Source organism: Anastrepha ludens, chromosome 4 (genome assembly GCF_028408465.1).
Source record: "Anastrepha ludens isolate Willacy chromosome 4, idAnaLude1.1, whole genome shotgun sequence".
Classification (NCBI taxonomy): Eukaryota; Metazoa; Arthropoda; class Insecta; order Diptera; family Tephritidae; genus Anastrepha; species Anastrepha ludens.
In genome coordinates, this window is record NC_071500.1 from 21863221 (window position 1) to 21880326 (window position 17106).

The window sequence follows — 17106 nt, forward strand, 5'->3', positions numbered from 1 at the left end:
TTGTTGTGACGGCGGGGACAAGATATATAAATTCCTTGACAATTTCAGAAGTATAGTTGCCGCTAAAATATTGTCTCCAATCATATACTTCGTCTTGGCCTCGTTAACCGACAGAACCGCTCTAGTTGACTCTCTTTCGATAGCAGAAAATGCTGTGATATCATCTCGCTTGCGGTGCCCAAAGATGCCAATGCCTTGAGCATATGCAAGAAGCTGGCCACTTTTGGTAGGAGTAATTTTTATTTTTATTATAATCCGGTAGACAATTTTGTTGCACCATCTTGTTGGAACCAAATGTCGTCGATGCTTAGCTGAGTAACTAAAAATTGAGTCAGCATTTCGCGATAGTGTTCGCCATTCACCATGACAACAGCCTCGCGAACGCCATTTTCAGAAGTTAGAAATCTTCCGACAGGGTGATTAATTTTGCGCCAGCTTATGTAACATCTCTTACTAAATAGATTAATTAATATTCAACAACAAGAAATTATTATGTATTTGGTGGTTAGTCATAGTAGGCTCGTGCATTTACGCATTGGGTATAAAAACGTCACACACTTGTGGTAAATGCTGCAGATAGTGAGCGAGCATATGTTTGAAACATAACCCTTCGTTGCTTCTGAAATGTATGTACATTTGTTGTTGCTTTTTTTTTTTTTGCACCAAAAACTGGTGTTTTTTTTCATATTTGTTGCCGACTCATTTTTATTTCGCCATCGCACAGCTTTTGTTTGCCTTCGACACGGGGCGATCTCAATCGCTACCTACATAACATTTTTTTTTGCTGCTGCCGTTTTTGTTGATGCTATCCGTTTGCCAATGCTGTTGCCGTCATCATCGTAGTCGCCGGTACTGCTGATCATTATTCGCCGTACAATTTCCAATCTTATTTCAAAACTTGCAGCGAACGGTTCGTATTCGAAAATTTTAGCGCGTACTTTCAGTGATTGTGTTTACAGTGCATACTCGTACATATATTGAGCTGAAAATTTCGTCAATTCAATTTCGTGATTTATTTCGTTCATTACTGCTTTGAATATTATTTTTTTTTCGCATTATTTTTGTTTTCGGTTGTGTGTCGGCATTAGGTAGTTAAAAGTTTTGCGCGCCTGAGTGTGACAACCACGAATTTCGTGGCTAGTTCGCCGTACGTTTTTTATAGGTGTATGTATATGTGTATGTAAAATTTTCCCAGATTTGCACAGACGGCGGCGTAAGATTTTCACGTCAGTCGCTGAAGTCATTTCGTTTGCGAAAATGTGCGCGTTCGCGTCAAAACATTTCATCAGCTGAAAAGTTGCACTCCTCATGTTTACATAGAATAAATGTAATAAATATAATTTTGTAAAGTATAGTATGCGTATATTGTATATATAAACGGATTGAAACATACAAGCCACCGCGCACAGTAGTGTAATCTATTAGAAAATCGTGAAGAAAATAAAATAAATTGAGAATCAAAATCTTCTCTGAAGCAACAAGATTTCTAAAAAGATTTGTACGGAAAGAAAGAGAAAGCAATTCAGTGGTCTTATACATACATACATAAATTTAAAATCAACTCTTCAAGTTTTAGTTATAACAAAGTAGTAAATTACTTGCCTTTAAAAAAAAAAACAAAAAACAATAAAAAAATAAAAAAAAAACAAGTCCGCCAAACACTTTGCAATAAATTATTAAGGCGTTTATTTTGAACTTGAATGAGCCCAATGAGTGGCCTACGGCAGCAATTAAAGGTGAGCGAATATATTTGGTTTTATGTTTAACACCTAAACATTTATTGTTACCTATAAAGCATAATTAAGGGTGTTAATTTTCCACTCAGGAACAATCGCTGCGAAGTCGTGCTCTTCGCACACGAATGTTGGTTTTTTTTAATAAGTGCGTTTTTCAGAAAAAAACACTATGATACTAAAAACCATTTTTAAACTTCTCCAACGAGCCAAATGACAAAAAAAAACATTAACTTTTACTCTAAAAGTTGTTTCTACAGCAAGCAGCGGAATAGTGTTGCCATTAAGTGTTTGAAATATGAACTGTAGCTTTTTATTACTTAACAGAAAAGGGCAAGGTTGTAAGAAACTTCGCTTATCTAGGAGACAGTCAATGCCTGTCTCGAAATCCAACGGAGAATCTCTCTCGACGTCTCTCGACGAATAAAACTCATACTAAGGCTCTCATCATGTCCGTCCTAACGTATGGCGCAGAAGCTTGGGTGATGACAACATCCGATGACACTTCCCTTGAAGTGTTTGAGAGCAAGATCTTACTGAAAATTTTTGCACGTAGGTGTCGGCGAGCATCTTAGGCGATGGAACAATAAGCTGTATGAGGCTTACGACGTCATAGACATAGCGCGGCGAATAAAGATCCACCGGGTTCGTTGGCTGGGTCATGTCGTCTGAATGCATACAAACGATCCGGCTCTGAAAGTATTCGATTCGATACCAGTTGGTGGTAGCTGCGGAAGAAGAAGGCCTCCTCTCTGTTGGAAAGATCAGGTGGAGAAGGACTTGGCTTCACTTGGTGTGTCCAACTGGCGCCGGTTAGCACGAGAAAAAAGCGACTGGCGCGGTTTGTTAAACTCGGTCAAAATCGCGTAAACGGTTATCGCGCCAAACAAGAAGAAGAAGAAATGGACCTGACGTCTGCTGATTCAGTTCTGAATTCTAGAAGAATTATATAATAGCTACTTCAGATGTCCCCCAATGGCCACTTATTTTTGTAATTTTTATTAATGACATAATCAAATGTTTTTTTCGAATTTTTTTCTAATTTCTTGCTCTTCGCGGATAATTTATAAATTTCCTGTTCATCTGTTAAAAACTCTGTGAGTGCTCATAAGCTTCAACTCGTCTTTAACAATATCCATCGATGGTGCAGGAGGTCGCTTCTGTCTTTGAATATTAAACAAAGTTTTCATTTAACACTTTCGATGCGTCAGTATGTTTTTATCAAAGTGTAATAGAGTTGAAGAACCTTGGAGTTTTACTCAATGCGAAATTTTCTTTCAGTTGTCACATTAATTTTATTCTTTCAAAATCGTACTCGTTTCTAGGCTTCTTTCGACGCAATGCACCGAAATTTTCTAATCCGTATACATATAAATGCTCTTCCGCCCTATAATTCTCCGCTTAAGCTAATTTATCTAGAATCTGTAGAAAAGAGCACTCCTTTCCCTTTCGTTTACTTTCAGTGTTGCTTAGGTACTTTGAGACTATAATTCATTATCCAATTCCAGCTTGTTTGACTTCGCTTTATCTGAATCTGTATTTTTTTTTTTAATTCTTAAATTTAGTTGCGTAAACTTGCAATATAAATATAAATGATTGCTTATATTTAGTTGCTAAATTTGTCTTGTTTTTCTTCACATTTTTGTCTAGTCTGTGAGGTAAAATTTTAAATTCACAGAGTTGGCAAGGTGGCCTCTACATACATACACACATAGGTACATAGGTCACTTGTCGTTGACAGGTTAAGCAGTGGATAAAATATTTGCGGAATTTTGACAAAGCAGCATAAATCAACTTAGCATTTTTTAGCTGTTCAGTTCTGTTGCAATATTCCAATATTTATTTAACTTATCAATATTCATATGGCGGCTGCCATAGCAGAATGGGTTGGTGTGTGACTGCCATTTGGAGTATGTAGGTTGGAATCTCCTTGCATGAAACACCAAAAATTAAGAAAAAGTTTTTTAATAGCACTCGCCCATTGGATTGCAATGGCAAACCTCCGAGTGTAATTCTGTGTACTATATAACTTCCATTCGGAGTCGGCTTAAAACTGTAGGTTTCTTCATTTGTGGAACAACATCAACCCGCACGCCACAAATAAGGGAAGGAGCTCGACCAAACACCTAACAGAAGTTCACGCGCCAATTATTTATTTATATTTGAACATTGAGCTGTAGGTGGTTTTACTAACTGTTTAAAGGTGGTTGCACTTCTTCTGAAATAAAAAGTATTTCAGCATCAGCTAATTAGAATGCATTTACTTTTGTCATTATTTGGGTGGATGAGCTTCTTATATAGAGATTGAAAAAATTACAAAAACAACTGCGCAGGAACTATCCTGGAGTAAACTGCTTCTTAACATTTCCGTTGTTCACAGATGGACTTTACACTAGTGGATCAAGTAACACTACAGATAATGCAATATTTTTTTGTAGCGCCCTTCTTTTATAGTAGGACACCAAGTGTTAGTAGGTGGCGAGTAGATGAAGCAAATCGTATACATAAAAATATATTTGTAGCACGGGAAAAGACCTGTTGAAAATTATATTTGTTTGGAAGCACTCAATCAGTATTGGTAAAACTGCGTTCCTACAGGGAGACATTTGTTGTTTCAACTCATTACTTGTGAGGCTCCTGCTCTGTCAAGTCCCTATGTGTTCTTGTTCTTCTCTATGTTGTTGTTGATCATAGACTTAAAATTTCAAGATGCAACACCAAAATGGGCAACGTCAAAAGTGAATTTGCAATGTTGAAGCAACAAAGGTGTCCTTGTATGAACGCGGTGTAATGAAACTCTCTAGAAAGATAATTGACAGCATTGAAAATAGTTAGCTATACCAGTTTTGTGAGGAATACTCGCTAGTGGTGAATCCTGTCCGATAACTTTGTTGTTGCTTTCATATGTAAATTTTTCGTCAAGCGAGTCAAAGAGCACACAATGCAACATTTCATGTAATGGATCACACAAAGAGTTTTTGAACACCCAAAAGATCGAATTAAAGGGCCATTCGCCTTACAGCGCTGGTTTGGCACTAATTGTTTCTTTTTGTTCCCGAACATCAAAAATAAAATGAAAGGTAAACGTTTTTCAACGCTTGATGAAGGTGTTGAAACATTTAAACAGCTCATTTTGGAGGTAACTTTTAAGCGCTTTGAAAATTAATTCAAGCAAACGCGAAAGTATATTGACAAGGAGAATATTTTAAAAACCAATAAAGCCGTTTTCATTATTATTTCACTTTGTTTTCAATATATGGCGCGAAATGTAAAAGATGACCACCGTCCCATTTGCTATTTAAGCCTTAAATAAGATCCTTTAAGATTTTATAAAATAATTTTAGGACTTTTGAGAAACTTAGTGTGAAAGTTGTTCTATTACAGGCTTACACCTTGTAGACGAATTGGGGAATATTTTTCTAGGCATAACAGCTGGTGAACTACTTCAAAACTAGTCCGATCTTACAAGTTACGACTTTACTACAAGTCATTCCCAAGGGTTATCTGGATGAAGTATCTGAAAATGAGACATATTTTCATTCCAGCGCATGCTTTGTTGGATAATGCAAACTTATCTACTTGATTCCCTATTAGATTGGGGAATAAGTTCATAGCGTTTTTACCAAAGACTTTTATATAAACAAAAATCAATAATTATACAATATAATATCAATAACTTAATCAATTAAATATTCGCCGTTGCTGTCTACAACCCCTTCCCACCTCTCGACCAATTTGTTGATGCCGTCCCGCCAAAAATCGCCTGATTTGGTGTTAAAGAAGTTGTTGAGCCAGTTTTTAAGGACCTCCTTGTTATCGAATGTAACCTCCTTCATATGCTTTATTAGAGAGCGAAAAATATGGTAATCGATCGGCGCAAGATCCGAAGAATGCGGCGGATGCTGAAGGACCTCCTGCTCGAGCTCTTGGAGTTCGACATTGACGGCTTATGCAACATGGGGCCTGGCATTGTCGTGAAGAAGTTTGGTTTGACCATGTCGATGAGGCCTTTTCAATCATATAGCTTCATTCACGCAGTGTGGCTGGACAATGTAGAGCTCCTTGTTGACCGTGGACACCCAGGCTGTAAATGTTTTATGGTCGCAGCTCATTTTTTCCGCCAATTCTGGACTCACGCGTATGCCATCTTCTCCATACACGCCGCAAATGTCCTGCGCTGCTCGGCAGCTTTTTGGCCTCGATGAAAAGTAAAAAAGAGCAGGTGTCAAAAATGTTGACTTTTGCCTTCTGGGTATTCCATTTCTAAACCTCGAAACTCATAAAAATTAAATAACTCAAAAATATAATTAACATAATATAGTTTTGTAGAGCAGAAAGAGCTCTATCGAATGAATACTTACCTTTTGCCAGACAGCAAACAAATCGTTGTAAAATAAAAGAAAATATGAAAACGCTATGAACTTATTCCCCAACGCAATAAATTCATCGAAAAAGTACCGCTGGTACGTCACATTGCGAAAAACACGTCCACAAAAAAACCAAAATATCTGCGAATGACGAATATATATGTATAGTATATATTATATATTATATATATATTATTATATATATATGTATAGTATATTGATGAAACTGAATGGTAAATAACCGCACTACATTATCGACATCACAGGCATCATCATCAATCGAGCTATTTAAATTCAAAACACACGCAGCCGTGGGCACTTAACACATTCATCGCCGTATTGACTGTTTGTTTTACAACCGTATATGTATATATGTATGTATAAACATCGGGGATCTTACCTGAAACTCATACTACGAGTTCGTGCATCATTTTAGCTTAATGGCAAATTAGTAAATTAACACATTTAAATGAATAATATCTATAGGAAAGGTCAACTTCTTCTTTTTCACTCGGGAAGTAGAGGAAAAACAAAGTAGTTAATACTGGAAGAATGGAATGATAGGTTGCTTTAACCTAAACCGATTTAAAGATTGCAGGGAATTAAATAACAATAATTTCACAATCATCACAGGCATTCTAACAGGCTATTGTAGTTTGAATTATCATCTTACTAACCTGGAAAAATACTCCAATGCCATTTGTGGGTTCTGTAGAGAGGATGATGAAACCGCCAAACATATGCTGGCATCGTGCCCAACATTGGTGCATAAGCGGCACCTGAGGAGTTAAAAGTCAATAAAATAGGGCAAATACTAAAATTTATTGCGGAAGTTTGGCACAGGGAAATACTCTGAATCCATGAAGCGGGCATAATAGGTCTTTCAGGTCGCAGTGCTAAATCACCTTCTAATAATAATAATAATAAATTGTTAAAAATCTAGAGCATAATAATACGAATAGGGCTCAAAAACGATGTCAGTGTAATTTTTTACTTATCCCTACTTAGCGATTTAATACAACTAAACATATCTCTATTTTTCAGTCATATAAATCAATTGGGAGTCAACTACGGAGAAAACTGCATTTCGTGTCGTGCTTAATTTCCGTTACTTAGCAAAGGAAAATACTACAGATATTAATGGAAGAATTATTATCTGATTATAGGGTTGCTCATGAAAAACAATGATTTATAAGTTGTATAGTCTATTCAAGCAAATTAGAGAGCAAGTTTAAGACGATCAGCGCTCAGGTCGGCCGATTAGGCGATGCCATCAAGCATTGTTGAAGAAGTCATAAAACCTGTGCTAGAAAATGCACGTTTGAAAAACAAAGAATTCGTGGAATTGGTTGGAGTATCATTTATGGTTGGTGCAAACTTCTTCAGTGATCACCTTGGTATGTCTAAGGCCATAGCGAGTGCCGAGAATGCTCACCCCACTTTAGAAACAATAGCGCATCGAATGTTCACGTGAGCTTTTGAAGCTGTCTAGCGAGAACAGATATGCGTTTTTTAACTGGATATTTTTCCCCTCTTTCAATGGTATCCTAACCGGATTGTTGAACCGGTGGATTGATAGCTATAAACTTGAGTCTAAGCAGAACTCTATGCAAGTGGCATGAAGAGAAGCAGCACTACCTGAGAAGTTCCAGGTCTCATAATAGGCGAGAAAGTTCAGGATGACTACTGTTTTTTGGGCTTAAGAAGTCATCTTTTTGGCCATTTATAAAGAAAAGGGGGTCAATATTATTGTACATAGGAATACTATACTTTTCTGTTGGACAAAATTAAACATGAAATCAAATACAAATGGAATAGATGCTCTTGTTCTTTTTTTGCACGACCATATACATGTGTGGCCATGAAAGTCTAAACACCCTTACTACTTATATACTATATACTATATATAGAATCCTCTTACTCCTAATTGAATCATAGGGCGTCAACAACACCTAAGTTCTCTAAGTTCTTTCCAGGTTTTATTCAATGACATCATTTCAGCCTTCGTTGGACGGCGCTAGGTGGTTCGTGGTCTAAATACACTGCTTTTTATCTTTTGGAAGGGTTTCCATCGTAGCACCTGTTTGGCGATGTTGTCGGATTTCTTCCTCAGGGAATGGCCGATCTATTGCCCTTTCATTCTAGGGATTTCGGTGGCCACATTGGATTGGTTTGCCTTCCACAGTAATTCGGTGTTAGATACATATGCATATGTAGCTCGAGATTAGAAAATTCACATTATCGCATAACGTTTGGAGACGCCATAATCATAATTGCGGTGACCTCCCTCGTTGTACAGTCATATATGATAGATTCGATGCATACATTGAAAATTCGTAGTTTGGTATGCGTGGTTACTTATGTACTATATGTACGCTCTTATTTTGCCAGAGCGGTGCAAGATAACAAAACAGAATTAATACAGCCAAAGCGTCGTTCGGTACTCTTCAGGGCCCTCGTTCAAATAGCATGGATTATATATTATATATGTATGATATTTTCTAATATGAAAATTAGCACTGGGAAAACCGAATCCTACAAATTATGGTATGCATAAGTAAGTTTGCTATCAACTACTGAACGGCGGTTGCTATTCGAAAAATAATTATTTTCAGCTGTTACATTTCATGTCTGCTATATTGGCACCTAACACTTTCGATTAGAATTAAAACCCATGTGAAAAACGCGAGCACACCCGGCTATGGCAGCTGTTGCACAAATATTGTAGACGTACATTTATTTATATCTTACTGTAGCTATTTTTAGTGTTTCGATAATTTGGCTAATGGCAGGGTGTAATAGTTCTAGGTGTAATGAATTAGCGAAAAGTCGCAGAAAATATGCACCTGCTTGAATACAGCAACAAAATAGAATTAATGTTAATTAATCTGTTATTTATGAGAGAATTGTGACAGCAAACACAAATGTAAAATGACAAATGGGATAGGAGTAGTACACATAAAAATTGAGGAAAAAAGGTGCAAACTTGATAAATAAAATAAATCATTCTAAGTACCTTTGTTTTTTCACGAGTTACCATTAATTTTCAATGCTAATGAAATAATTAATTTAAAAAAGCTCAGCACAAATTTATCATAGTCTGGATTTGAAAATTTTCACACTTCTGCAATTAATTATAAAACTCAACATTGATTTTCGGTACTTAGCAATAATTACTTGAATTTTGGTTGTTTTGTTATTGAGAATAAAATAGATATGTCATTCATAAAAAAAAAAACAAAAAAAAACAAATCTAAATTTTTTTTCATTTTCTTAAAGGTTTAAAAGAGAGATACAATTTTAAATAAAAGAGTGTATGGGAAATTTTCTTTGAAAAACATAATTTCATTGAAATGTTTCAAAGTAACACGCAATGGTATCGATAGTGAGCCCCATCCAGTTAATGCCTACGGACAACACTAGTTTCTTCAATGCATGAGGGTGGGTCTGTGAAAATAGAAAGAATTAATACTTAATAATTAGAAAAATGAAATTATTTTTCAAAGGATTTCTTCTAAAAAATCTTAACTTTTTGGATATCCTTCAACGTTGTTTCATCGAAGGTTTTTTAAATGCCGACATTTCTAACCGCTGAGCCATTTGTTCATAACTTGAAGTAGAAAGTAAACGCATAGAGCTAACTTGGCACATACGAGGAGTGTTCAAAAAATAAGGTGAATTTTCAAATTTCGTGGGCTGCGTACATTCGACTTTTTTTATGTTGGTACACTCGTCTCGAAGATATATTCAGGGCTTAAGCTGTAACATATTTAGTTTGTTTGCGAGAGGCATAAATAAGACAAGGCGATTTTCTGCTATCGAAAAAAACGGATCACAGAAGTTGCATCAAATCTTGTGTAAAAATGGAATTAAATGTTCAACAATACTTGAAATGTTGACAGTGGCATACGGTGAGAGTACTCTAAGTAAAAAAAGAAAATGTTTACAAGTGGTACAAGCTTTCCACAGAAGGTCAAGAAGATCTGAATGACAGGGTCCGCTCTGGACGCCGCAGTACATTAACAACCGATGAAAATGTTAAGAAAGTGAAGAAAATTGTTATGGAGAATCGTCGAATCACAATAAGAGAAGAGAGCAGTTGTTGAGGATGTCGGCTTATCGGTTGGTTCATGCCATGCAACCTTTTCGGAAATTTTGAGCATGAAGTGTGTGGCAGCGAAGTTCGTTCAAAAATTGCAAAATTTTGATCAAAAACAACGTCACATGAGCGTCGCTCAGGAATTGTTGAATGACGTCAACGATGATCCAGATTTTCTTAAAAGGGTCATAACTGGTGACAAATCATGAGTATACTCGTATGGTTATGACATCGAAACTATCCCAATCGAAATCGTCCCAATGGAAGAGTCTAAGAGAGTCAAGACCAAAAAAGCACGTCAAGTTTGCTCAAATGTCAAGGTTTTACTCACAATTTTCCTCGATTACCATGGCTTAGTGCATCAGGAGTTCTTACCACGCGGTTTTACCGTAAATAAGGAGTATTACTTGAAGGTATGCGCTGTTTGAGTGAAGCAACTCGAAAAAACGCCCGGAATTGTGGAAAAAAGTATCATGAAAAAACGACCGGAAAAAAATTCATGGATTTTGCATCATGATAATGCACCTGCTCACTCATTTTTGGTTGTGGGAGACTATTTGGCCAAAAACAACACCTTTATCATGCCTCAGCCACCATATACACCAGATTTGGCCCCCTGCGACTTTTTCCAGTTCCCATGACTGAAAAGACCCTTGAAACAACGGCGTTTTGCGACAATTGAGGAGATAAGATCCGAATTGCTGAGAGAGCTCAAGGTCATACCAAAAAGTGCATATCAAAAATGATTCGAGAATTGGAAAAACGCTGGCACAAGTGTATTATATCTGAGGGGGACTACTTTGAAGGAGATCAAATAGAAATTGATGAATAAATAATAATTTTTTGAGAAAAATTAAAATTCACCTTATTTTTTTAACATACCTCGTGAATAGATGGATCCATTTATTTATCACAAAAGTCTTACAAAAGTATTTACAATCCTTTTTACTTCATTTAAATGAACTTACGGCAGTGACTTTAATAGTGGTCTGCCGGGAAAATTAGGCAGATATTTATTTACGAAACTATTCAGTCGCCGTAACCGAATGGATTGGTGCGTGACTACCATTCGGAATTTAGAAGAGAAAAAAAACATTTTCCTATAATAATAACGGTCCCCTCTCGGCAGGCAATGGCAAACCTCCGAGTGTATTTCTGCAATGAAAAAGCTCCTCATAAAAAATATATCTGCCGTTCGGAATCGGCTTAAAACTGGAGGTCCTTCCATTTGTGGAACAACATCAAGACGCACGCCACAAATAGCAGGAGGAGCTCGGCCAAACATCCAAGAAAGGTGTACACACCAATAATATATAAATATATATATATATATATATTCATCTATAATAAAGTGTCTATACTTTAAAGCACCAGTAATAAAATTCATGCATTTTTTCCATTGAAAATCATTTACTTCATTGAGAGTATGAACTATTCCGGTATTACTAAGGACGGTCTTTCCAAAGAAGTATAGTTTAAATATTGGACGTCGGGCAAGAAAATGTAGGATTTGTTCTTTGTCATTTAAGTTACATGAAGAGCAATTTTTATTGTAAAGGGCTTAAGAAACCATGACATGGACATGAACTTTTTAATATTTTTGACCTACACTATAGTCCAGTTCTTTATATATTCTGAACTACCATAAGTGTTTAGTGCTTTATTCCATATTTTTTTCCTGTTAGTAGTGTTAATATAGGGTTATTCAATAGGTGCGTTTCAACTTTTTTCCGATAGGGAGGGCGAACAACGCCCTTTACAACGCCCTCATTAGTATACATTTCATCATGGAACGCTACACACTTGAGCAACTATTGCAAATCGTGCAAATTTTTGTATGAAAATAATCGTTCTGTTGCTGCTACTTTAAGAGCATTACGGCCATTTTACGGTACATTTAACAAGCCGTCCCGTTTTGGGGTTATGTGAAATCATTGGTCTACAGTAACAAGCCGGCGACGATTTGTGAGCTCAGAGCCAATATTGAACGCGAAATTGCTGGAATTTCGGCCGATTTATGCAAAAGAGTGGTCGAAAATTGGGTTCAACGATTGGACTTCGTAAAACGTGCACGCGGTGGCCATGCAAAAGAAATCGAATTTCATACCTAAATGTATATGTTCAAACTCGATAATAAAAAAAAAATTAATTAAAAAAGTCAAACCGTTTGTGTTTTATTCAAAAAAGTTCAAAAGCTGAAGCGCTCTTACTGAAAAACCCACATTTAAGATATATTTTGCTTTTTTCTAACACCCGTTTCAAATTGTAAGCCAATTTTATTCGATTTAAAACCTTAGCACACCTTAGAAAACATTTCTTTTTAAAAATATTTTTGATTGGAGGGTTGGGTGCCTAAAGTCTTCATATGCAAAGATTGTTTTGGGACCACACTCCACACCTGTTTCTAATAACGAACAGCTTGGCAGCTTAAACATTTTCTTTATGAATTGCAGTTGTGATTTGTCAACATTCTCAATCTAAAGTATCCCCATATCTGCACCGCATAACGCTGTACAGCTCGACAGACTGATTGAAACATTTTCCATTTCACACCTAATTTTATTTTTTTTATTTTATTTCCTTCTTTTCAAAAAAGTGATTCCATGTGATTTGTTGTTAATTTGTGAAAATGTTTAATAAAATTACGAAATCCAGTTTCAATACGTTAGTACCCCTTCCTTTAAATCAATCTAAGTTTGTTTCACTACTGAATTTTCAATAGACACATCATGAAACGATCCTCCGACTGACGTTAATTTTTTTCTCTTATACGTTTAAATTTATCCAGTGTACAAAAATATTTATCGTTGTTTTCATTGCTTCTGTGTATTACTTTTGTCTACATGCCTATATGTATGTAGATATGTATGCTGATATTTTGTCAAAATTTTCTCAAATTATTTCTCTAAAATAGCAATCTTATGAGACATTTTAGTACACACTCGTACATATAAGTATTTTTGCGGGAAACGAGTACTCTTTTATGTAGGTATGTGCTCACATTTACACAACAATTGTTTGGATTTTATATACTATACAAGTAGTATATAAATCCAAGTTTTTTTTTAGAATTTTTCTCGAACACTCAAATGCGTTTTTTCGCCCAACAGCAGTAGCGCTCAGTTCACACGCGACTTGTAATGTGCTTTAAAGTGTTTTTATGAGCAACTAATTTATTTACGTTTTATGTCTATGATTTAGTGTTGAAAAAAAAAAAATTTTTAGAATATTAAAATTCAAAGCGTGTATTTGAAAATTTATTTTTGCGCAGCACATGAGTGAAGCAACGGTTGAAAATGAGCGAAGCACTTGCTTGTCTATGTCATGAGCTTACATTTTTTTCGATTGCTAATAAATCACAAGATTTGATTAGCTCATTTGCACCATGTACAGTTTTATTGTTCTGTATTTTTTATTGCCGTTGTTGTTGTATTTAAAACGTTCGTGTTTTCAATGTTTACAAATTGAGGCATACAATTAAACAAACAGAAACGAGCATTTAGTATTTCTCGGGCACATCCAAATATAAATTATTAAACGTAGCTGAATATATTTTGTAAATTTGCTGAAGTGTTCGAGACAGACTTAGTATAGCTTTGAGTGAAATGAATGGTACGTTACGAAAATGAATTGGCGCATCTAGTTTTCTTTTTACTTTATGAAAGTTCACAAATTTGACATCTTCCGTTCTCTCGCGGCTCATCTAAAATTATGCCTCGGAAAATTGCTTTTTAAATTGCACTTGAATTTATGTAATATTTAGTTTTATGACTTTTGCATATATTTCTTGGATGTGAATATATTCTTTGCTAACTATCTAAGTAAATACGAAAGTTCTGCATCTATGAATATACGATGGCGGTTCAATAAGTATCCGTGTTTGATGACAGAGGGCATTCCTGAGGGAAGTTAGTGTTAACATCGGTGGCAAAAGAAATTTCTGACTGATTGATTGGCTAGCAACTATTTGAGTAAGACGTGTTTCGTGATTTTCGCTAAGATGGAAAAAGAGGAGTATAATTCGCTTTTTGTTTTTGGATGGGGAAAAATGCGAGAAGGTAAAAGCAAAGTTGGATGCTGCCTATGGGGGCGCTTCGCCATCTATGACCACAGTTAGATATTGGTTCAACGAATTTAAGCGTGGATGGACATCTGTTTTTGAGGTGGAGCGATCAGGACGCTCGGCAGACGTGGTTACCGAGGAAATCATTCAAAAAGTTCACGACGAACAAAAGTGCGCGAAGTAACAAAGGCCATAGGTGTGTCGACCGTAACGGCAATTAATATTTTACATGATAAGTTGGCGATGAAAAAATTGTCGGCCCGATGGGTGCTGTGATTGCTTACCGCTACAGCAAGCCGATGCGGTTGTTATTTTTGAAGCTTGAATTTTGAAGTTTGGAGCAATTTAAGCGGGATTTGAAAGAATTTTTGCGTTGAGTTGCCACTGTTGATGAGACCTGAATCCATCGTTACGCACCAGAAACTAAGCAAAAATCAAAACAATGGATTTCTATTTCTCCCCGTGAAGCTCCAAAGAAGGCGAAGAGAGTCTCATCAGCCGGAAAGGTCATGGCGACGATTTTTTGGGATGCGACCGGCGTCATCCTCATGGAATTTTTAGAAAAAGGAAGAACGATCACTGGAGAGTAGTACAGTGAGTTATTGGATCATTTTCACAAAAAATTGAAGGAGACACGTCCGTATTTGGCTTAAAAGAAGGTGCTGTTTCACCACGATAATGCACCAGCCCATACAACCGGAGTTGTCGACGCCGAACCGCATGAATTGCTGCCGCACTCTCCGCATTCATCCGATCTGGCTCCCTACGACTTTTTCTTGTTCCCTAACATGAAAAAATGGCTCGGGGGAAAAAAATTTAGTTCAAACGAGGAAGTCATCGCCGAGACACAGGCGTTTTTTTTTGGAGAGTTCAACAAATCCTATTTTTTGGAGGGGTTAAAAAAATGGCCGGAGCGTTAGGATAAGTGTATCTTTCTAAAAGGGAACTATGTTGAAAAATAAAAAAGTTTTTTGCAAAAAATGGTGTCTTCATATCTAACACGGGTACTTATTGAACCCCCCTCGTAGTTTAACCGACCTGAAATATTATTAGAGAACATGTTTATGTCAAATTATTCAAGTTCACAAGCTTTCTTTTTATTGCAAAACATTTGAATCTAATTTACAGGCTTGTTTTGCAATTTTGGCTAGCATTTCTTTAAATTATTGGCTACATTTTTGAGATTCTAAAATGAATGGTAAGATATAAAAAACGTTAAATAAACGCGATGTTAATTACAGCCAGAAGTTTTTCTAAATATGTAGATAGAGGAAAAGTAAAAAGGGGTCGTTTGAATTCACTGCCAGACGGCGCAAAATAACACGAATTTAATTGCATAAATACATATAATATATTATATATAATTTCGTCATTATTGGCAGCGATGATGATTGCTAGTAAAAAAAAATAGTGCTGACATTGGCACGACGAAGTACGTCGCAAAAATCATATTTGTTTACCTACACTTAATTATCTTTACCCAATAAACACTTGAAGGAACATTCTCAAATAATTGAAAAGTGTTAGCACTCAATTTGACTTTCAGCATTGTCTATCATTTGACACTAAATGTTTTGTTATATTTTTTTCAAATGTTTGTCAACAACTTTGTTACGAGTTGAGAAGGACTTACAAATATATCAATATCCCTAATGCATGAAAAAGAGTAGTTCTCAACATAATGCTACTATAATTGTCTACATAATACATGAGCTGAAAAGTCCCGGGCCTAACAAAGAAAACACGTTTTGTTTTTCTGTTCAAAATTAGCTTTATTCATCAACGTAATTTCCATCAAGAACAACTCAATCATTCCAGCGCCGCTCTAATATTTCAATACCACTTTTGTAGAACGATTTATATTTTGCCCCTCAAAATAGGCCTCAGTTTCAGCGATAACCGATAACCTCTTCATTCGAGCGAAATTTCTTACCGGCAAGCATTTTCTTAGGTTTGCGAACAGCCCGTAGTCGCTGGGATCCAAAACCGGCGAAGAAGGTGGATGTGGGATAATTCGATTTTCAATTATTGTTGTCGACACACTGCTCAGAATCTTCAACACGTTCTTGTTTTTGGTCAAGAGTGCGCAAAGGCGTCCTCCACTTTGAATGGAGCTTTCTCACAGTTAAATGCTCATGCAATATAAAGCCAACAAGTTCTTTTGATATCTTTACGATGTCAGCTAACTCATCATTCAAAACGATTTTGTGGATTATTTTAATGTTTTCTGATGTTACAGCCTCATTTGGACGTCCATTGCGTTGTGCATCATCGGTGTCTCTACGGCCACGTCCATTGTTTTGAAAGTAAAAAAGTAGCGTTAGAACTAATTTCAGAACTATTTTGAGAAAGTTATCAACGGAAATTTGAGATGCAATTGAGAACTAACGTCTGAGATTTAAGGAAATCGTTAGTTATTAAATGTTTCCCAACTAGAGATCGAGCAAAAAGGTTTATTGGGTAGATATTTACATACCTATATAACTACATAAGTATGTGCATGGATACTCAACAAATAGTAAAAAATAATTAAGCTAGGTGGTCAATAAATACCCCCACGTCCCGTTGAATTACCTTGGCAACTGTAGTCAAGTTCTTTTAAGTGTGCCTCTTCATTTTTAAACAACTGAAATTTTTGAAATACTTCACTTGTCTAGTAATCATTAAACTAAAATAAATCAAAATTAAAAATGGTTTTATTATATTTTATTTTATTTGCCACACAGTGTAACACTCATATTTCTGTTTCTATTTATTGCACATTTTCGATTTAATATTAATATCAGGTTGCTCTATATGAGTTTCCTTTATTTAAAATGTGACTGGTATATTACATTTTTAATT

The 17106-nt window shown here is 35.9% G+C and overlaps 1 protein-coding gene across 3 annotated transcripts in view; it reads left to right on the forward strand.

The window, feature by feature from the left end:
- The window catches only part of LOC128860443 (calcium-binding protein E63-1), a 205370-nt gene that overhangs the window by 40371 nt on the left and 147893 nt on the right, over window positions 1-17106 (forward strand). The window contains exon 1 of one of the 3 annotated variants that reach the window (XM_054097972.1): window positions 859-1736. The exons of 1 other annotated variant lie outside the window; for it this stretch is intronic. In XM_054097972.1, the coding sequence (XP_053953947.1) occupies window positions 1701-1736 (36 nt within the window). In that variant the 5' untranslated portion in view covers window positions 859-1700. Of the gene's footprint in view, window positions 1-858; window positions 1737-13747; window positions 13812-17106 lie in introns of those variants that run through there. One more of the 3 variants, XM_054097973.1, reaches the window with a different exon arrangement.